Source organism: Cebidichthys violaceus, unplaced genomic scaffold, assembly GCF_023349555.1.
Source record: "Cebidichthys violaceus isolate CVI_PGR_0920_01 unplaced genomic scaffold, fCebVio1.0.p SCAF_5, whole genome shotgun sequence".
NCBI classification, from domain to species: domain Eukaryota; kingdom Metazoa; phylum Chordata; class Actinopteri; order Perciformes; family Stichaeidae; genus Cebidichthys; species Cebidichthys violaceus.
In genome coordinates this window covers 17241437-17264209 of record NW_027176705.1, presented here as the reverse complement: position 1 = coordinate 17264209, position 22773 = coordinate 17241437, and the positions used below count along the sequence as shown (strand labels likewise).

At 48.0% G+C, this 22773-nt stretch overlaps 1 protein-coding gene across 1 annotated transcript in view; it reads left to right on the top strand.

Moving 5' to 3' along the window:
* The window catches only part of LOC137887391 (tyrosine-protein kinase CSK), a 36492-nt gene extending 29889 nt beyond the window's left edge, over positions 1-6603 (top strand). Inside the window, exons 6-13 of the mRNA XM_068730342.1 lie at positions 1739-1832; positions 2239-2304; positions 2400-2499; positions 2593-2683; positions 3227-3300; positions 3934-4129; positions 4593-4679; positions 5138-6603. Coding sequence (XP_068586443.1) covers positions 1739-1832; positions 2239-2304; positions 2400-2499; positions 2593-2683; positions 3227-3300; positions 3934-4129; positions 4593-4679; positions 5138-5320 — 891 coding nt within the window. The 3' untranslated portion in view covers positions 5321-6603. The remainder of the gene's footprint in view (positions 1-1738; positions 1833-2238; positions 2305-2399; positions 2500-2592; positions 2684-3226; positions 3301-3933; positions 4130-4592; positions 4680-5137) is intronic.
* The last annotated feature ends 16170 nt before the right edge of the window (positions 6604-22773 follow it).

Sequence of the window (22773 nt, the reverse complement as noted above, 5' to 3'; positions counted from 1 at the left end):
CCACTCCCTTCCTCCACCTCCCTTGTGTATACCTGGCATATTGCTTCCTCTCCTCCTCTCTTTGTTATCCACCTCAACCTCTTCCCCCGCCTCGCCCGCCCTCAGTTTCTCTCTCTCTCTCTCTCTCTCTCTCTCTCTCACTACATCTTGATCCTCTCTCGTCTGCATTCCCCTGTGCCTTCTCCTTTCTCTCCATAACAGGCTGTGAGAGGATGCCTCGCATTCTTGTGTGTTTATCCGGCTCGCTCTCATTGGCCCGTCGCAGCAGGCGTCGCATACATCTACATTTATATATACGCTGACACACCCGGGCCTCCTCCCTGTCAATCACAGCAGCCACAGTGTCATTATGAGTCACATGAGTGAAACATGGCTCCGTGTGTTATTTAAAAGGGTGTGACAGCATGGGGGGAACGTTTTTCTCAACTACAATCCTCATTTAGTATTTTTACTCTGTGATTACACCCTTCTGCTTCAGTTACATATGGTGTACTAAAAACACATTTTCACTCATTAAGTAAGTGAATTTGAAGGAAACAAGCGCTGCTTGTTATGCAACATTCTGAGTCGTCTAAAAGTGTTGAATCTACATCTGTGTAATGGAGTATATGTGTGTTGTTATTCGAGTCTCTGTGCTGAACAATGTAGTGGAGCTGACCCCCCCCTTCCTTCACCATGCTGCCCCCTGGTGGTCGACACAGCGACTTACGCTCTGTGATCAATTCGGCATGCTGCAGTTGTATAACATTAACCCAGAGCATTTGTTCTGTTGAGGGTGGGGAAGCGTCTTCTCTCTTCATTGATTTGCTAGCGTAGTGGTCACACACAGGCTTGATGACCCGTGTTTTTCTTCTTCTTCCTTTTATTCTCACATCTGCTGCTTTTTCTCCCTCACGTCCGAAACGTGGCGTCTGCCTTCACAAGGTCACAACGTCTAACCTGACTTCAGGACAATGAGCAGATATTGAAGGGGGGTAAAAGATCCGATGCATTGACCTCTCTCACGCCCACACGCTTCTCATCCTCCTCCTGCTGCTGGTTCCCACAAAAGGCCTTCACAGCTCCTCTGAAGACGCCTCATGCATACCGTCAATCTTCATCAGAGGTCCATTCAGTTCCAGAGAGCGATCCTGTCGCCTCGATCGGTGAATGATTGCAATACGGTTGCTTTGGGTTTCAGTGATCTGCGTTTATTCCAATTATGTTTGCGTATGAGACGAGTGTCGGACTGAAAGAACGACGATAGAAGAAAGACCTTGGCTACTTTGATTACGCCGTGGAGCTGGAGCTGATTTGAGGAGCACAGTGCTCCTATAAGCGGCACCTCCGCTCATCTCCTTCTATTTCGTTCCATCTTTTGTGGCGGGAGTCTCCTCAAGACAGCCGTCCTCCTCTTCACCGTTGATAAAGGTTTTCTCATGCTGTGTCTCTTTGATATCCCCGTACGCAGGATGTCGACTGAGCTTCTGCACAGCAACTCTTGCCTGAATCTTCAAAAGCTTGTCTACAGATCCACCACAGATCTAATCTTTCAACGTCGGTCCTCAATCATTCAATGAGACGACAGAGTGAGCGTGAACTATCGCAGTATGATCTGCAGACATCAGATTTGTAAAAAGTCAAACGATGAAAAGGACAACCTGGATTTGTATCGTGATGTCCAACCTTCACACACTGACTTTTGTTCTCCTGTATTGAAAAACAACAATGCATGTAATTGTCTCTCGTCTGTCCCCAGCACTACACCAAAGACGCCGATGGCCTTTGCACCCGGCTGATCAAACCCAAGTTGATGGAGGGGACGGTGGCAGCACAAGACGAGTTCTCCAGGAGTAAGGACACACTGAGCTCATTAACCCCCCCCCCACCCACCTCACCCCCAGGGACCGCTGGCATTGTTGTGTTTGCATACTGTCACGATAACCTCCCAAGCACACAGCGGGTCCTAATAGCATTAATCGACAGAGGGGGATTAATCCTGGTGTGTCTGGGGATGAAGTCTTCCTCTGGCTTTCTTTGGTTCCTCACCATGGACCCTTGTGACCCGCTAACTCTGTAACGCTAACTGTTCGGATTAATCAACATTTCTCCTCCCAAATAATGGACACGTCATTCAGAGAGTAGAACTCTTACTCTGACTACAAGATGTATTTGAAAGTCCTTCGTGAATATATAGAGTTTCTCTTGTTTTTCACAGTAATGCTATTAGTCTAAGTGTTGTCTGTCCTCTCTTGGCAGGTGGCTGGGCCTTGAACAGGAAGGAGCTGAAGCTCCTGCAGACCATTGGCAAAGGGGAGTTTGGAGGTGAGGATTTCTGCATCATCTCATTTCCTACATGCGAGGCCTCGGCCGCCTCTCGTATTGTACTGAAACGTGTTCCCCGACTGTGTCCTCGTCAGATGTGATGGTAGGAGACTACCGAGGGAACAAGGTGGCGGTCAAGTGCATCAAAAATGACGCCACGGCGCAGGCTTTCATCGCCGAGGCCTCCGTCATGACGTAAGATCCCTCGATAGCAAAAAGTTGTTTTCTATCACCGTTTTCTTTTTTTTTTTATTATTCCCATCACATGTTTTCTGCTTCTGATCTCAGGCAACTGAGGCACAACAACCTGGTGCAGTTGCTAGGCGTAATAGTGGAGGAGAGGGGCAGTCTCTACATCGTCACGGAGTACATGGCCAAGGTTTGTCGCACGAGTCTTTTCATGTTAATAACATAATGATACAGTATGCGGTTTGTTTAATCTCTACAAAAGCGGAGGCCGTTTTACGGGGGATTATGTTCGCGGACGTTTCTTGGCTGGGAGCAGCGGCGTCCCGGAGTTCCCTCTGGCAACTGCTCCCTGACGAGAAGCAGTTTGGCGCCCGAGCAGTACACGACGTAACGTGTGGATTAAACAAGGGACATACGTTGATTTAATTAGTGAGCATCTGAGATACTTTGTGGATTTTTTTCACAGCCACACTGACTGTTTTCACCCCCCTGGTTCAAGTCTTTATGCTAAGCTAATGCGGTAGCCTCATATTTCCTGTACAGATATGAGAGTAGTAGCAATCTTGTCATCTAACTCGCCGCCAAAATGTGGAACTATTCCTTTCTATGTCGTATATGGAACCTAAAATAGAGATTAGCACATTTTAAGCTGTTATTATTAATCCACTAAATAAACTATTAATAGAGTGAATAACCCCCCCCCTCACTGAAAACCTCCTCTCCTCTGTCACAGGGCAGCCTAGTGGACTACCTGCGCTCCAGAGGACGGACCGTGCTCGGCGGAGACTGCTTACTCAAGTTCTCGCTGTGAGTCCTCTTCACCTCTCTTCAAGTTCTCCTTACATCTGTACAACAGACGCACGTTTAATCGGCACAGCTCGGGGGGTCGAGAGTTAAACTGCTGCTCTTTAGCTGTCGGGATCTGAATGGAGCTTCAAGAGAACGTTGTCACGCTCACACAAAAGAAGCCTTTGTTTATCCGAGCAGCCATCGCGCAGGGTGTTCGCCTTGATAAGTGGCCGCTTTATCTGCGAGTCAAGTGCTTCAAAGTCTTTATTTATTTATTTTTATTTAACAGTCATTTAGCCGACGCTGTAACCCGGGACACCTCAAAATGACTGCGACACGGGCGTAAAACCATGCGTCCACGAGGAAGTATTCCATGATTCATGTTCAGCGTGAGCCGCGTGTCCCTTGACTGGATCCTTGTCAGACATGTGCAGGGATTAGACTTTCATGGCGGCAACACGAAACAAGCAAAGGAGGAAAATCATTCTGATTCTAATTATATTTGAGCTGCATTTGTCATTTGATGTGTCTGGCTGGGCCACAGAAATGTCCACATAGATTAAGGGAGGGCGCACGCACACCTGTGGGTTTGCCGTCGTCTCAGCCGTCATGTCTCATGTCTCCTGTCTCCTGTCTCGCTGTGTTGCCCAGTGACGTGTGCGAAGCCATGGAGTACCTGGAGGCCAACAACTTCGTCCACAGAGACCTGGCGGCCCGCAACGTGCTGGTGTCTGACGACAACATCGCCAAAGTCAGCGACTTTGGCCTCACCAAGGAGGCGTCCTCCATACAGGACACGGGCAAGCTGCCCGTCAAGTGGACCTCCCCCGAGGCAATACGAGAGAAGGTGAGAGGAGACGAGGGGGCGGACCGGGGCTGATGCGCCGTGACTTTCTCTGCATTTGTTTTCATCTAGTACCAGCATTAGAGAGAGTTAAAGTAGGACCATTCTTTTAATGTGGTGCCAAAGTCGACACATTCAAAGTGCTAAAATGTTACTCCTGGCACTCTGTTTGATAGCAGCAGTAGTTTAACTTCCTTCATTTTCTTCCTTTAATCTTTCAAATCTGCATGTGCACATGCTCTTTGGAGCCTACGCTGACGTGGAATTCCAACTCGCTGAGCACATTTTGTTGTTACGTCTGTGTTTGTTGTCACGCTATTCATGTTTCCTCACTTGACCTCTTGAAATAGCACCAAAACAAACAAGGCAAGAGCTTTTTGTATGGCTAGAGGAAGCAGAAAATACCTGAATGCATTTGTCTGATGTGTAAATTAACGCTCCTCCCCCTTTTTTTTTTGTCCGACAGAGGTTTTCCACCAAGTCAGACGTTTGGAGTTATGGAATCCTGCTTTGGGAGATCTACTCTTTCGGGCGCGTGCCTTACCCTAGAATTGTAAGTCCCTGAACACCACATTGGTCTGGCTCGCCGAGGTCCGAGGCACACCAGCAGATGGCAGGCTTCATTGTGTGTGTGTGTGTGTGTGTGTGTGTGTGTGTGTGTGTGTGTGTGTGTGTGTGTGTGTGTGTGTGTGTGTGTGTGTGTGTGTGTGTGTGTGTGTGTGTGTGTGTGTGTGTGTGTGTGTGTGTGTGTGTGTGTGTGTGTGTGTGTGTGTGTGTGTGTGTGTGTGTGTGTGCGCACAGGATTAGTGAAGTGACCTCAAAATATTTGTGCCATTAGACCTACTGGAGCAGGTGATCAAAATGTGACACGATGTGTGCACTGTTGCATTTCAATATTTAATATTTAGTCATTTTCCGTTGGGAAGATGAACCTTTTTGTTGGGATGCCACGGCGCAGCTGCTATCAGTCAACATGCTCAACACTCTCTCCCCCCCCTCCTCGTCTCTCAGCCGCTGAAAGAGGTGGTGCCCCGGGTGGAGAAGGGATACAAGATGGACGCCCCGGACGGCTGCCCGCCCGTGGTGTACGACCTGATGAAGCAGTGCTGGACCCTGGACTCTGTCGTGCGGCCCTCCTTCCGCATGCTGAGGGACAAGCTGCAGCATATCAGAGCCAAGGAGCTCTACCTGTGAAGAGGAGGCACAGGGAGGGAAGGGGGGGAGGATGAGACACAGTGGTGGTAGGAGGAGGAGGAGGGAAAGAAGAAGAAGAGGGACCACAGCATCTTCCTCCTGCCTGCCCAGCCCTCTGACCTGTGGGACTGCCATACTGTGGCCCCCTCCCTCCCCTCACCTGACCTAAGGCGTTCCCGCCGGCCGCCCTCTGCCTCCACACATGGACCGTTTTCCTGTTTGTGTTGTAAAGCTTTTGCCAGACTGTTTCCTCTCCTCTCAACGGGCCACTGCTCCTTCCTCACTCAACTCCCACTGCAGCTCTCTCTCTCTCTCTCTCTCTCTCTCTCTCTCTCTCTTTCTTTCTCTCTTTCTTTCTCTTCCTCCTCCACCTCGAAGATCCCTTTTTTGCTCTTATTTCTTTCCCCTCCTCCTCCTCCTCCTCCTCCTCTCCTCAACATGGCATTAACTGGAGGGGAGGCTGGCCCTTTTTCCTCCATGTTTGTCAGGTGCTCCCCCCCCCCCCCCCCCCCCCCCCCCCATCATTCCTGGATCTCTGCATCGCCTTGTTGCTCTGCATGAATTCAGCCCAGCTCTCTTGTCATTCCATCCTTCCCTCTCTCCCTCTCTCCCCCTCTCCCCTCGGCGTGGTGTCAGGCGTGGGGCCTTCGCTCTGTGCTAAAGTGCCTCCAGTCTACAGAGCTCCACACTTCCCTCCAGCACGTCTTTCAACTGGACTGTTGTTCTTTTTATTGCTTTTTTTTAAGAGATCTTTTTTTATTGCTTTCATTTTTTTTCAGGGAGGTTATCAAACCGTTTTTTTTTATTTTAGTGCCATCTCCTGCACCTCCATCATCATCACCCTATCAGACTGGGAGTTAGTTTTCTTTGTACCACGTGTCCATGAAGAGAGCGTGAACAGGAAGAGAGAAGCTGTCGGGGGCCAGTATCATGTCTGTCCTCTAACTATACAGTCTGGAGGACTGAGGAGGAGGGGGGGGGGCACTTCACAAACATTGTTGATTCATCATACGTGGGCTCGTTTTTATATCAAAATATATTTAAAGGATTAAAAAAAAAAAAAAAAAAAAACACGAACAAGGAAAAAACTGACTAGGGCGGAGAATACAAAAAAACAAAAGGAGGACTTTCTCTTGGCGTAAGGAACGTTCAGTGTCTCTGTGAACGCTGGGGTCGGGGTGGTGCATGCTGTGTGTGAGAGGCCTTGGGTTCAACTGTCAGTGCTTTCAATGTTCATTGTTTTATTATGCTACCATGATTATGAATAAATCATTCCATCTGAACAGCGTGGAGACACCTGCATCATTGTATCAGCGTGTGTGTGTGTGTGTGTGTGTGTGTGTGTGTGTGTGTGTGTGTGTGTGTGTGTGTGTGTGTGTGTGTGTGTGTGTGTGTGTGAAGAGCGGAGGACACACCGTCTCAGGGTTTGATGTGTTGGGTGTTTAAAATGACCCCGGGAGTCCTCGGTGGACATGTCCAACAGCGGGACGTTGAATAGTCGCAATAGTAACAGTTGATAAAGAGGGCCTGGCCCATCCAGGATCCAAAATGGAGATCTTAAGAACACTATGAAAGGGTTTCATGATGAACAGGAGGAATGATTAAACCCAGAACTAATTCAGTGTTCATGTGAGTGTTGTATTAAGATGAATGCCTTGCTCAAAGTGGCATCCAGGTGGCTGGTGTCGTCACTACAACAGGTTTTGTCTTCTTCCTAAAACGCAGACTGGTGTTTCAGCGTCCCTGTCTCCTTGAATCGCGTCAAACAACGCGAACAGAGAAAATAGTCCTTTGGTTTTAAACTACTCGGCGCTGCGTGATCAGCCTGTGAAGAGGGGTCACGAGACAAAGCGGCTGTGAACTGATGCTCTATAATAACACAAAGAAGTGTGTCTCGCATCTGTTCTAAAAAAAGGCCCAATCTCTTCACGAGCTATTAATAAAGTCCTCCAGTGATCATCTTTTCATCGCGGAAGTGCCACGAACAGGTGGTGACGTGTCAGCGGAGGCTTAAAGGTGTGAAGGAGTGTGTGTGGTGTTGTGTCAGCTGGGTTCAGCTCCGCTCTCCTCCTCCAGCGTCATCTACAGACTGGGATGAGAGGAGACCAGTTTACCGGATTAATCTTCTGCTTCCGCTCATTCAAAACTCGTCTCGTAGACTTTGATGTGAATCCTATGGATTTTTAACGACAGCGACGTGGGCGGTAACAATGGGCCGGTTACGTAAGCGAGGCAGTTTGTGCTCGTGGCCAAGACTGTGCCGCTGTCAGGACGCATCACGCCCGCTCCGGTTTAACCGCCCTGCTCCGGCAGCACGAGACGGGGCCTGCTGCAGAGGTCCCCTCCCTCCCTCCCTCAGTTTGTCTCCTCACTGGTAGAAAAAAAAGAAAAAAGAAAGCTCATTATCCGGTTCGGGGAACATTTTTGTATGTCGCCTGACTTCCAGACGTCACCGCCGGGAGGCTTTATACAGTCTGAGTCCTCAAAGGGAGCTGAAAAAAGAGCAACACAGAGCTTCAATATCTGATTAAAAGAGTTTTAGTACAGAGCTGCCCTTTGTGTCCTTACGAAGTACAAACTGCTGCTTACAGTATACATTCAACATCAGGGACGTGCGGTCAGGGGAGGCAGAGCCAAATGATGCTAAAATAAAATTAAGATTTCTCTACTGATCTGTGCTATAAATGTAGTTTCTGTATGATTCCAATCATTTCAATCATTTTTATAATCAGAACCTCTGAATGAGGTCATGTCCTGTTCAAACAGAGGAGACAGTGAGGTGAGACAGTGACCAGCTGTTCCTCTCCTCACTGTGAATCCTCACTAACTGTTGAGTCTTTTTCTGTCTCATTGTTTGTCCCCACTGTAATATCTGTAGACTCTTTTATTAGATGTCCTTTCTTTACATAGAATAATGTACTTCACGTCTGTGTAGAACATGTTTAGTGTTGATCTGACATTAAACCTCAGTGAAGAAGCACAGAGAGGCAAACAGTACCTCTGCCTCACTGAAGGGGGCGAGCGAGAGCCCACGGGTCGGGTTTATGCTTGTTCTGTCGTTGCTCTTCTTCTACACTTCTCTTCTTCTTATATTTTGCTTTGACCACAACAATGTAAGATTCTATATCTAAGCTTAAAAATGTCTCAAAACAGTGAAATGTGACCAAATCAACATCAGTTCATCGTCGGACAGGTAAAGTAACCTTTTATGTGTTCGTTGTTCTCTTTATACATCCGGGGTTGTTACACAGATTATCGAGGAATCTCACGGTTTTCGCGGGTGGTGCCCGCGAGCGCTACGCTTGTGAAACGCTCCCGGTGGAATCAAACATGTACCTTACTATGTGTGTGTAAATAATACTGATATGAAATATGTAAAACAACCAGTAGTCAGTGTGCAAGCTGCCAGTTGAATGGTGATTTAAGCTTCTCTATTGGGTTCATGTATTTGTAAATCTGACTCAGAGTGCCTCACCAGACACGAGCCTCACCGCACGTCACTGTTCAACATAGAGGCGAAGTCACGTCCTTCCCGGTGTCCCTCATGAGACCTCGTTACAGGAGAACCATGCACAGTAAGTGATGGAGTTTGAATTGTTGAATTACACATGTTTGTCAATTTAAAAGATAATTTTGCTAGTCAAGAAAGTGTGTGTGTGTGTGTGTGTGTGTGTGTGTGTGTGTGTGTGTGTGTGTGTGTGTGTGTGTGTGTGTGTGTGTGTGTGTGTGTGTGTGTGTGAGAGAGAGAGAGAGAGAGAGAGAGAGAGAGAGAGAGAGAGAGAGAGAGAGAGAGAGAGAGAAACTGAACTACATGGTCGCACATCAACACCAACATGGGCGTTACCAAAGTGACGCACAAATGTGACGCTATCTCCTCCAGCGACTCTTTTTCTCAACTTGGGAGTCCAAAGAAATCATAAAACCCGATGTCCGTGAGTTCATCCGGGTAGAGACGTCACTGCATTCTCTCTAGTGTCCACCAGGGGGCGACTCCTCTGGTTGTATAGAAGTCTAGTCTAAAATGACTCTACTTCTCTCTAGTGTCCACCAGGGGGCGACTCCTCTGGTTGTATAGAAGTCTAGTCTAAAATGATTCTACTTCTCTCTTGATTTATTCCCTCAGTAAACATTGTGAACATGAGTTTATGGTCTCAATCTCTAGTTTACAGTCTTCTTCAATACAGCATGATGTTCATTTAGTACATTATGATCCATTTAGAGTCAAACACACCAGAAAGCAGGGGATGCTTTAGGGGCGGGGCTACACGCTGATTGACAGGTCTCTGCTGCTACCAGAACCTGTACAGCGTCTCTACGTCAGTCCCTCCGCATTCCAAATATGGTACTTTCCGTTCATCGGTTGCAAAAAAAACATGGCGACGGCCGTATTCCAAGATGGTGAGGGCCAGAACGCCGAAGTCGAAGCTTCACAAAGGCAGTCCACCAACCAATGGGTGAAGAAGTCACGACGACCGGTTTTATGACGAAATTAGACTTTCTTGAAAAAATATTTTTTAAACAGACACACATATCACAGATCAAAAGAATATTTGTCTCTCGCTGTTGATTATCGCATACATTTTTTCCCGACATACGGTCCTGTGGTGGTTCACCTTTGCCTCTTTGTACCAGGATGTACTCACACTGATAAAAAGAGTAGCTGGATGAGACTCACCGGGTGAGATGACGATACAGTTGTGCGTGGAACATGGCTAAGCTAACATTGTGGGAGACGAGAGATGTAGTAAGACAACCTGCAACTTTCTTGACTTGCAAAAATGCCCTTTTATAGCGGCTCCATCCTGAAATGGCCTTCGGTGCCTGGACCCAGCGGTCCCCGTGGAGACTCAACCCTGTCATGCTCTCTGGACAACCGGCCTGCATGTCGGCACATCCTTCATTTAGACAGCCGCAGCACAGTAACCCCTGTGATATTACGACGCATTTAAAGATGTAACGCCCAGCTGGAGGTATCGCCGTGAGGAGAGCTCGTGGTGACGGGAGTGAGCGTTGACGAGCTGCTCTCGCGTCACGATGCCTCGGCCGTCCGTTCACGCTTAAGCAATCCTGACAAGCGCACAGCTCGGCGTTCTGAGTAGCACAAGCAGGAGGGGTGGTGCGTTAATCAGCTTTCGATAAGTTATGGATCTGTGCTACTGAGGCGCACACTCGACGGCAACAAATTAGCTCCTGAATTTAATCTGATTACGCCAACACCATATTTTAGTGGTGGGGGGGGGGAATGCTGAGGGCTGCACGTGTCTTTTTGTGGAGTTAGCATGTGCGTCGTCGCCCTGGACCTAACAGATTTACATGCGTGACAGAATGAGGGTGAGGCGGAGAGGCCTCGGCTTCGTGTGCCGTTGCTTGGTTACCGCATGGCAGATTTCTGGAAGACGCACGACTCACCGGGAAGACGCACATCTCTGGCCCCGGATCACTCGGCCTTGACACAGTGCCCACCATCACTGTTTTCATTTTACTTTTATTCCCCCCCCCCCCCCCCCCAAGCATCAATTTTTTTTGCAACACAACTCAGCTTTTTTATTTGCGCTGCAGAAGTCAGTTACAGTGAAACAGCTGCAGGCTGCAGTGCATGGTAACAGAAGGGAGTCATTTCAACACATCCCCCGGCTTCTCTGGCTTTTAACACCAATGTGTGAATCCAATGAACATTGTTCACATCCATTTTGGATGTGTAATTTAATCATATTTCATCAGACCTTCCATCTACTCTTTGATGGAGGTTTTATACCTGTTCAGCAAGAAAGAAAAGCAGGGTAAATGGTTTAGAGCAATGTATGCTAAGCTAAGCTAACGGGCTGCTCGCCGTAGCGCCATAGTTTGCCCTACGAACACAGGAGTGCTATCGATCTTGTGGTTTTTTTTCCAAAAAGATAAATAAGAGTTGAACGGTTCCTTTGAAGGCCGCTCGGAGAGTCTTGCAGGGGGAGAAAGTCTGGGTTCCCCTGAGTCACTGACACCGTTTGTTTGTACGTGGAGTCGGCGTCGGAGTTAAGCCTCCATTTCCTGCTCGTTTCAGGAGCGGGGCTGACAGGAGATGACGGAAATGATATTGACATTATCAGGCCAGTGTGCGGCCGGCTGTGTCAAATGTGCACATGTCCTCGGTGACGGGATGCTTTCACACGGACACATCACTCGGGCGCATCAACGGGCCTTTTCCTGTCTCGGGCTCGCCACTTTGCCCAACACGGCCTAAAAATATGCAGTTTCCTGTTTGCAATTAGCTTCTATTTGGGGGACGTTTATCTTTGCGTGATGTCAGCCTTTCACACATGAGTGCCACTTTTTGCATTCACGCCCTTGTTGCTGTGTCTCTGCAGTTTCGTGGCGTTGGAGGTTTGAGCAGCCTGAATCCCTCCTTTGTTCACCATATGCAGCATTCAGGGTGTATTCTGCCGCACGCTCTATTTCCTCCGATGCAGCATCAGTTGGGCGTGCCGCATAAATGTCGACGTCTTTAACGTCACATTTGGAGGTTGTGATTCTCAGCTCTGTGTATGTGTTCATGTCAGGGCATGACCTGGTGAACTCATCAGCGCAGCGACGACCCATAAGCTTCAAGACAGAAGAGACGACCTCAGACGTCATGACTGCCTGTACTGAAGGAACAGATATTCACACATAAATTAGATGCAGGCATTATGAGCTCATGGTTTATTCAGACATACTTTATATTAAAAAAAACTCATTTGCATTTGCTACATACATTTTGAATTCAACCCCTCACAGGATAGGTTTACATATTGCCAGTCTGTCTTCAAACAGTGTTCACACGCACGTAGATGAAGCATCTTATTGGGTCGTTGTAATTATATTAGCTGTGACAACATCCTCCCCTTTAAAAAATGATCCGACTGAACAAACACAGCCCAGGGTTGCCAACTCTTTTCCAATGAAAAGGAGCTAGCTCTAAAACCACCGCTTAATGATTATCTTCATGAACGTAGACAAGGAACACGGCGACTGTTGGCGCTCAGCGCTGAACGCTAGCAGCTTGTGGAAGGATACGTGACGAGCAGTGAGTGCACAGGCAGGTAGCGCTGCCAATCATTGCTTCACTTCCTTTGTCAGAGCATTTTGAGCCATTTGTTGTTGTCAGGATGTAATGACAATTTCAACAAACATGTATTTGTACAATATTACCAACCCTGCCTCTAAGCTAAATGCTAACATCAGCATGATAACATGCTCACAACAGCAAAGCTAACAAGCTGATGTTTAGCATGTTCACCATTAGCAAAAAGTACCTCTGAGGTTGATGGGAATGCTATCCGCTTTGCAGGGATTTGGTGATAAGCTGAAGTACTGGGCATACTGACTACCTGCTGGTGGTGGTAGAGGAAGCGTCAGAGGATCCTCAATGTTCCCCATATTCATCCTCTGGGGACCATGAGTGTCTGAACAAGGTTTTGTGGTAATCTATCTAATACTTTTTAAAGATATTTCCGTCTGGACCAAAGCGTTGGACTGACCTACAGACTGACATTACCACCCACTGAGCCACCAGCAAAGCAAGGTTAGGTGTCATTGTGCATCCTCCCGCCACGATTTCCCATTCATCAGCATTCAACAGCAACAGCAGGCTAAAGGAATACAGTTTGAGGTTCTTATTGGGTCTCCATGGTGTCCTGCTGCTCATCAGAACCCGAGCCCTGAGCCACATAGAGTATCAGGGAGCTCGGTGCTGGAGGCGGATAACACGCGGGGGCCGAGCCCCTCAGCACATGTGGAAGATGAAAGCGCAGCAGTGATGTAATGACGGACTAATGCGAGCCAGTAAGCGTCTCCTCTACCGGCCCGCCCTCGTAGTGTCTCGCTCTGAGAGTGGGCGACGGCTCACAGACGGAGGGAGGCTGGAGGAGGAGGATAACGACCACAACAAAAGGCGAGCCTTGTCCGCCGAGCTGCACGTAAACAGTCCCCGCTGCCTGTGATGTAACAGCGGCCTGCTTTCTGATCCTCCTCTTTAAATAACCCAATAGCTGCCCTGCAGTGTTGGCTGACATGTTCATTTGACTTTGAGAAATATCAAGGTTCCACCGAGTCGCAGAGAACATGTTTTCTGCGCCGCTTGTCAGCATGAATTTGCATTTCGCTCCTGACATTTCACCTCCCCCAGCCCCGGGGCCCCCAGCGGGATGGTGGGGGGGGGGGGGGACCGTGCCAACACACATCCCAATAAAGAGAGGGTGAAGGGCCCCGCGGCCCCTAGGAGTCACCATTGTGATACCATTCCTCTCCACTAGTAGCTTTCCAACCTGCATTGTCTTTCTCGCTGTCTTAAAAGTGCTGAAAATGGCAGAAGAGAGGAACAAACAAGCTGCACCAGGAACAACTTCAACACAAAATCACAAATAAAGCATCAGAGAAGAATCCAGAATCACCAAATCCCTCCCCCCCCAGGTAAACTCCGACAGCTTTGTCGGCACCGAGGCCGTTTTCTTTTTTCATTGCACTGTGTTAACTGTGCACCATTAGCCTCTAATCGCCATTTTGAGAGCCGTGTGGAGGCAATCCCTCAATCACATTGTACTCTCTGAATTTCGGCTTCAGCAGCTTTAAAGATTAAGAGGTCGCTGGAGCTTTTTAGCATTTTTAAAGTAATTTTAGTGTTTCAGTCCATAACTTAAGGTTTTGGTTGAAGTCTGACCGCTCTCTCGTTGACCTGGATGACCTCTCTCAGCTGTGTGACTTTGCCAGTGTGTGTGTGTGAGGCATGTTGTAGTGTGTACTCTGTGTGAACATGCTAGCGTTGTGACTCATTAAACTGCAACAAAGAAGTGTAACAAGTGGATTTGATGCATTTCAGAGTGCTGCATTCTCCATGTGATGTTATATAGTGCTAGCTAGCTAGCACGTGTGCTATCTACAGTGACTGGCGAAATAGAAATAGACCAAGGCATCGCATCCATCATTGCGTCAGGTGTCACTGAAACACAACTGATGCCTTCCTGTGGTATGAGGCGCCACATGCTGCTTTGGGTCGGTTAACAGGAACAGCCAGACTGCAGCTCACTGACATCATCTTTCAGGATTTCTGGGTTTTGAAGTTCAAATCCTTTTTATAGCCATTTGGAGACGCTAGTGCGCAAAGTTTTTGTTGGTTCAGCTTGAAAGCATCTCGTCTCCCGACGGGGCCGGGCCGGGGCCTGGCAGATGATGTGAGGTTTGATGAATCCCTCGCTGTGTGAGTCACAGCAAAGAGTCTGACACCGACGGCTCGTCACGCTCGCTGTCATTCAGAAGTAGGTGTTTCGTTGTCACTTTTTATAGGCCGGCAGCAGGCCGGGTGGCAGGCTGCATGAGCAACATTCACTGCGTGAGTGTGAATAACACTTAATACCCAACGTAATCTCAGTCTTCTGCATTTAAAAAGAAAACCCACCAGAACTCTGTAGCCACATAGACGTACCGCGTCCTCGTTACCGTGTCCTCGTTACCGCGTCCTCGTTACCGTGTCCTCGTTACCGCGTCCTCGTTACCGTGTCCTCGTTACCGCGTCCTCGTTACCGTGTCCTCGTTACCGTGACCTCGTTGACACGCACGGTGCGACAGTAATGATAAACTGAGGAGAAGAACATTTTCTTGTGAAAATGAATGTCAGTCTCGAGGTTTCCAGCCTCACAAATGAGGCGGGCTTTGTTTTTTTTTGTTGCCGTAGCGAACGTCCACAGAGGATGGACTGTAAACTGTTGTGACACACGAGGAGCTGCAGCCAACCATGAGTAATGTTAAGGTTCACGAAATGCCTCAGAGACCGCAAATAAAACAGTCGAAGGCTTGTCACAACTGTACCTTCACAGCTACATTCCTGGATTTGTTTTGGTGATGATGATGATGGTGGTGTGTGTGTGTGTGTGTGTGTGTGTGTGTGTGTGTGGGGGGGGGGCTGCTTGTTAGTAATTTAAGGACTTGCCTTTGGGGTCTGAGAGCACATCAACTCACTGCTGCAGCAACGTGTATGAACATTTTTAAGGGGTGCTGGATTAAGGCGTGTGCACAATAGTTATCACCCAAAATAGTTTTTGTTTTCATTTGTTTGCGAGGATAAATTTGTGCAAAAACATTTATTTTTAAATGGGCCCCACTCACTCTGTGAGCACCCACAACCCCCCTCTCTTTGCCCACCCAGTGCCCCCTGTGCACCCATGGAGGGGGGTGGGGGGGGGGGGACCACACACACACACACACACACACACACACACACACACACCGTCTGAGCTTCGCTCCTTGCAGCCCGGCACAGAGGGCAGGGGGAGGAGAGACACAGATGAGGGCTGAAGGCCCGTGTGGGGGTTGTTAAGCCAGAGCTTGTAGAAACACAGGAGCTAACGAATGCAGCCAGAAGTCAGCAGCTGCAGCTCCACAGTGCAGACCACCACGGCTCCCTGAAGAAAAACATAAAAGGAACAATATATATATATATATATATATATATATATATATATATATATATATATATATCTATATAGATCGAGAGAGAGAGAGAGAGAGAGAGAGAGAGAGAGAGAGAGAGAGAGAGAGAGAGGAATGGCTCACGAGGAACGACGAATGAACTGGGGTTTTGTCTCGACTACATCTTCTAGGAGTGTGTAACAGCCTCTCTCCACCTTGGGCAGGAATGACTCCGAGCACGTTCACGTTAATTAAGTCGATGCATCGCGGCAACTCGCATGTGAACAGACATGTATGATCACATAGCCCCAGCAAAGCAAGCTGTTGGCGAGCTCTCACACACACACACGCACGCACACACACACACACACACACACACAGTCTCCATGATCACCAAACAGAAGGCTAAATACAGTAGGAGGTTGTTGTTTGTATTTTCGATGAAAGCTTGTGTTGATATGGACAACGCCACCGTGTGCTGGAGGTCTCTTACATGAAGCACACTCGGGGCTTTGCTCCACCCCTTTTCACTTTTGTTTCACTTCGCTCCAGCGCCTCACAAAGGCTGATGTATTCCTGTTGGCTGCTTTGTGTGGCAACTGTGATCATTAAAAGAGCAGGATTGTGATAATGCGCTGTAATTATTGTTGAGAATCTTCTATTCACATCCTGACTATTTTCAAACCTGAACAAGGACTTCTACCTGCGGGATGATATGGGTGCTGAACATGTCGGGCACATTTCATGGATTCAGCTGAGATAACGTTGATGACGCACATCTGCTGGACAGCCAGAGGTGGGCATGGACCTGGAACACAGTCGACAAGGACATTACAACTGGACTGAATTCAACCTGTAACTCCTGCTGCGCTAGATCATTATTCCATGCAGGGGCCCATGGTGTTTGCAGAGAGGATTGTGTTTTATTTAGGACAACACTTCTGTATATCTGTGAAAGGTGGATCACAGTAGCCCCGCCCCTAAATCATCCCCTGCTTTATGGTCTGTTTGACTCTAAATGGAGCATAATGTACGAAATGAACATCATGCTGTATTGAAGAAGACTGTAAACTAGAGATTGAGACCATAAACTCATGTTTACAATGTTTACTGAGGGAATAAATTCAGTTCAGATGAAGAAGATCTGGAGCACTGATGGACCATTTTTGGTTCAGCCAGATGATGCTCGCTGAGGCACAGCAGTGAAGAAGACAAAACACCAGAGCCTCAATGTCAGCGCGTTGATAACCAGCTCAGTAGTTATCACTCCTCCCCCCTTTGCTATATCCCCTCTCACCTTGACTCACCCCCTTGTGGGATTCACTGATAAATGTGGTTAAGGCTGGCGTGAAATCCTCCTCTTCTTCCTCTCATTTGGCGTGGACCCACCGCCTCGTACTCACCAGCGCCCGGAAGCAGGACTTCCTGTTCCTGTTCCTTTTGATAAGTCGTAGAATGCACTCAAATAGTTCTGTAATGTCAGATTTGATGTCTAAGTTTAGCTTCATTAAACAGCGGGTCTTTGACAGGCCAGCCCTCTTTTATTGAACTGTTTAGTGCGGGACATGTGTCTGGTGACCTGGCAGATAGCAGCAGTGCTGAACCCACCCCTCCCACCAGTTGTATGAGGGAGGAGGCGGAGTCTTTGTTTAATAATTCTGTCCAGTGCAAGCAGATGTCTTCTGGGAAATTTGCTTCTTTTGAACATGTTGCTCCTCATGCATTGTTAGACACCTACAGGCCGCCTAAATATAGTGTTGCCTTTTCTGATGACTTGATAAATAATTATTAGCCGTTGCCCCCACCAAGGTAAGGGTAGAAGAAAACAGCAGAAATGAAACGTCATGGAAAAATGCAATGCTGGTAAAAGAACACATCCTCACATTGGAAAAGCTTGAACTAGTAAAGGTTTGTCTTGTTTTGCTTAAACTATCAACATATTAAAACGGAGGCAGATGAATTTTTTCCACTGATCAATTAATCCACACATAGTTTCAGCTCTTCAGTATTCTGTTCCTCTTAAGCTGCATGATGAATGCTTGGTGCTTCCTCCTGCGGGATGACGTCACCTCTGCCTCTGTGCGATTGGTTGATGACGTCACCTCTGCCTCTGTGCGATTGGTTGATGACGTCACCTCTGCCTCTGTGCGATTGGTTGATTGGTTGAGTGGCTTGGATCGGCTGCCGTCTGACCCCTGGTTCGGCCGACAGCGGTGACCTCGGTCCACCGATACACTTTACGTAAGAATGACATGCGACCTTTTGTTGTTGGTGCAGGCCTGAGGCCAGGTTCACGTCACCGCTTCCGTGCTCTTGCAGCCGCTCTGCCACAAGACGGTGACGGTCAGGAGTTCATTCGTGCTCAGCTGGCTGCCTTAATGAACCAGCAACCTATTATCACATTATGTCATTGAGACATGAAGACCACCGAATGGGATCAAACGGACATCAAAAAGTTGAATTTTGACCCAGGTGACTAACTGGCTCGCCGCTGCCTTCACTGATTTGCATTAGCGGTGTGTTCAGCCCCGTCGCTCTGTGCTTCAATATTTCCCCGCTCTGCTGAGACTTGTCTTCAGAGGCTCTCCTCCTGCCTCGGTCCAAGCTGGATTACTCATCAGCCCCCACACACACACACACACACACACACACACACACACACACACACACACACACACACACACACATACACACACACACAGACACACACAGACAGACAGACGTGGGCAGCGACGTGGTGCATGACTCACGTGGCCCCGTGTTCACTCTCACTCCCCTCTGGCTTGGAGAGACGGCAGCATTAGTGAGGCTGTGATTAAAGGACACTCTGTGGCACTTAAAGGCCTCCTGTGTGGAGAAATGACTGCTCTGTACCTGCATTTGTAGTGAGTTAGTCTAAGGCAGCTAAATCTACATGCATGTACCGTTAACCCTGACACCCACAGCGAGCAAATTTGAATGGCGAATGTTCTGAATCGCATATCGACGACATCGAATGAGAGCTGCCTCAGTTCAACCAAATCCTGTCTCCTTGACCTGTGAACAGCCCCACAGGAGCTCTCACAGGTAGAGCAGCACCACAGTCAGGACTTCAAACATCCCGGTCCAGGGATTTAAACCGGCAGCCTACCTGTCAAAAGCATGTTTTCGGATACGTTTAAGGACTTCAAGTCCGTCTTTGTCTAGCCATCATGCCAACTGCTATGTATTTTATTCACTCCAAACAAATGGTAGCTTTCATTGCTACTGATTGTCTTAAAACACATTGTCTTTCTCAAGCACATTTGCTACGAATTTAAAAAGGCTTGAGATATTCAACACTTACACATATTAAACACACAAATATGACTTTGAACAGACACAGATACGACGTGACATTTAATTGCATTTTTTAATATCATGGTCTCTCTGACTACATGTGCAGCTGGACGTATCCAAAGGGATTTGTCTTGTTCTGCTGCGTTTATATAACTGCTGCGTTTCCTGCGATCCTCAGCCAGGTGTGCGCCGTTGGTCTGTGACAGGACGCATGGTTGGCGGGGACAGGCCGTGACGGACACTCTCCCACGGCTGCGAGGGGAAACGTCTACGCGCGGCCGTCTGTGTCACGTGGCGAGAAGACCATCGTCTCGGCGAAGGTCCGTGACACTCAGGAACGCTAACGTCTTCAGGCAGCCTGTCACATAAATCCCACATCCTGTCCAGCCTCCCGGAAGTTTGATGGCTCCGGCACACGTCCCGGACTTCTCAGACGTCAACGGCCTACTTCGGTAACTCGCCTAACCTTCACCTTCGGCTGCGAAGCTCTGATTGAGCCGGAGTTAATTGAATTTTGGTGAGCGAAAGGTCCAACACCAAGGGAAGAGGGAGGAGAGGAAGGGACCGTTATCGCTCCAGCAGGGATGAAGATGATGAGTTTGCCTTTGGGGCGAGGGCTTGATTCAGTAGAGCATATGAGCCGCTTTCAGTCGGTTTCATCAGAGTGGGCCTCGTGTTGTCTGGGTTTGGGAAGGGGTGCACGTGAGGTTGGGCAGAGACATTGACCAATACACAGGGTCTTATATAACGAGTCCTCGTGCTCCGCTGGGCGAGTGGCTTTGGAGAAACCTGGCTCCGATGAACGGGGAGCGAGGAGTCCAGTGTTGTCAGCCTATCTGTGGCCAACATTTTAAAAGGTTTCAGGGAAAAAATGTGTTCATTTGACTTGAAGAAAATGGCTTTTGTTGTTTGTTGTTATGGTGACAACACAGGTCAGTGAAGCCGGGAAGAGAGTGGATGCAGCCCTCCCATTGATTTCAATGGGAATGTCCCTTCTACTGCTTTTCTATTTCTATGGGAAAAACATTGTTTCTTAACTACCTCTAGTGTTAGCTAACATTTGGGTTTGTCTAGTACCTTCACTGATGTCTTCATCCCAACACAATGAGATGAATCAACGTTACCTTGCGGCGTTGGAGCACCGACACTTCATCTACAAATAAAAAAGCAACAAAAGTCGTATAAAGCCCCAAATTCATGCATTTCCACTTTGCAGAGAAAGCAGCCGGTGTTGTGAGCCGGACTACCTGCCTTAGGTTCGCTGTGTGTCATTTAGCTTGTGATCATTTGTTTGAACACTCATTTGTACGATATACACCAAGTAGCGTACTATCAACAGAAACGTTTGGTTCAATTGAATTCACTGATAGGTCTTGTCCTCTCCATGAGGACCGGTGCAGACGCCTCCTTCAAGCCCTTATCATCTCAGTTCTTATGTTTTATATCATTTCTTTATCCAGCTTTGTGCAAAAAGCCTTTCAAAGGAAAGATAGTCTCCACAAAAAGCTTTTATCTGCATGACTCAATATCGCCAGAGGCAACTATATTTTTGTTGTAATTCTGAATTAATGTATTAAACTGATTATGATAATGAAGAATATGCATTTTACTGCTCTGTTTCCTCTTCTACTGTTGTCAGGGGAGCTCAGGTGTAACCACGGCACACTGGCTGTTTCATCACGGAGCTAATTAGAGAGGCGTGCTCTACTGTTCTTTGTCTGTTGGGACGTATCTAACAACCTTTTTGGAAAAGTGAAGACTTTTTGTGCGAGGTGCAGAAGAAGCCGATACGCTCGGCGGTCGGCCTATAACCTGTACTGAGGTGGGTTTGTTTGTCCGTACGGTTGTCCCAGAACCTGAGCAGGCAGAGGAACAGAGGAAGTGACAGGATGAGGACGAGCCCCACCTCCACCCATCCCCGCTGCACGTGCACACAGACACACACTGACTCACACTCCCTCCTCACATGGGGAACAACACGGCCTCTCACTAAATCACTGTGTGTGTGTGTGTGTGTGTGTGTGTGTGTGTGTGTGTGTGTGTGTGTGTTACTATTTTGGTGTTTACGGATATGAGGCCTCTAAGGATAACTGGGAATCAGAGGCAGTGATGTGCGAGGGCCGAGATCAGATGAGGTCACCAGGCAAGGCGAGCTTGGAGGAGTTTGTCCAGAGCCGCAGCTCTGTGAGGAGGTCAGCTGCTTGTGTGTTGTGAGCGGGAGCGGATGCTATTAGTTACAGCATATGTCACACACTTAGCGTATGAGAAACGCAAAATAGATGTTTTAGATAAATGGGATAGATGTGGTAGTTTGAGCGGGTGGAGATAGACATTTAATCAGCTTTTTTTCACCCCATGAAGTCATGCATGTCATCGAAAGTGCTCATCCAAAACGAGTTAGAGTTAAATCACACAATTTGCATGCTGCCGTTAATAAGCTCAAAAAAGCACCATTTGCATGATTGGAAACAAATGTCGGACGCCTATTTATAGCGCGTGAGAACGCCCCCGTGCCGGTCTGTCCCGAATCCACGCGGCTCGTGTTTGAGACGGTTGAGCTGTTCTCAGATCGGTTGTGTCCGCTGAGACCGCGTTCAACATCGGTGCTCCAAACCTTCCAGTGGATGGACAGACAGGGAAGCTGCACGCAAAGGCGAACACACACACACACACACACACACACACACATTGTCGGTGAGGATATTTCGGTGGGAGTTGGCTCAGTGTGGCAGACAGTGGAGGCTGCAGGCGGCACGTCTTCGCCATAAGGGTCTCTAAAATCCATCAACAATTTTTCTTCTCCATTGTTTGCTTTGACTCCTTGAATTCTCCCATTGTTTTGGGGGGGGGGGGGGGGGGGGCTGTCCAGGGTAAAGATAGGCCAAAGTGCAGACTGTGGGAGTTGGTGCTCATAGTGTAAACACACCACTGCTGTGTTTATTTGAATGTAAATACAAGCCGAGCTCTGCTGTGACTCAACCGCATGTGCTGGGAAACGTCATCGTTCCAGTGACAGCAAAGCCTGTGTGTGTGTGTGTGTGTGTGTGTGTGTGTGTGTGTGTGTGTGTGTGTGTGTGTGTTGTTTTTACAGGAGTGAGGAGCGTGTTACAGACTTGGGGTCATAACTTCTGTCATAACTTCTCGTTGTGCTGTTGGGGGAGGGGGGTTATGTAAGCAGGAGAAAGGGATGCATGTTGTTGGCATGGCTGCGAGAGAGAGACAGAGAGCGGGGGGGGGGGGGGGGGAGGAAGCTGTAACTCTCTAACACACAAGAAACAGATGGAGTATGATGCTTCAGGCAGACCTCAGGGGTCACAGCAAGATGACGAGATATATAAAGAAGATGGGGCATGCTGCATCATGGGAAATATGAAGTACATATCGTATAGTGTGTACTGACTCCTTTGAGAATGGCTGAAGGTTCAGGACTCCGTTTGATCATTTTAGCCAAATAGGTGTCATTTTAAAACATCATTCTGATGAAAGTTAATGACTTAAAGTCTGCAAAGTTGAGTGTTAATGTTAATTCGCAGCTCGAGAAAGATCCGATTATTCTGTACCCAAAGCTGCAGGAGCATCTATGTCACTTTTGCTGGCCATGCTCAAGGAAATGGTCAGTTCTAAAATTCAGTGTAGAAGAGTTATACAGTTTTACAACTTGTAGGACCTAATTATTTCTATAATTGTTTCATCTTTCACAAAGTAAGACTGTA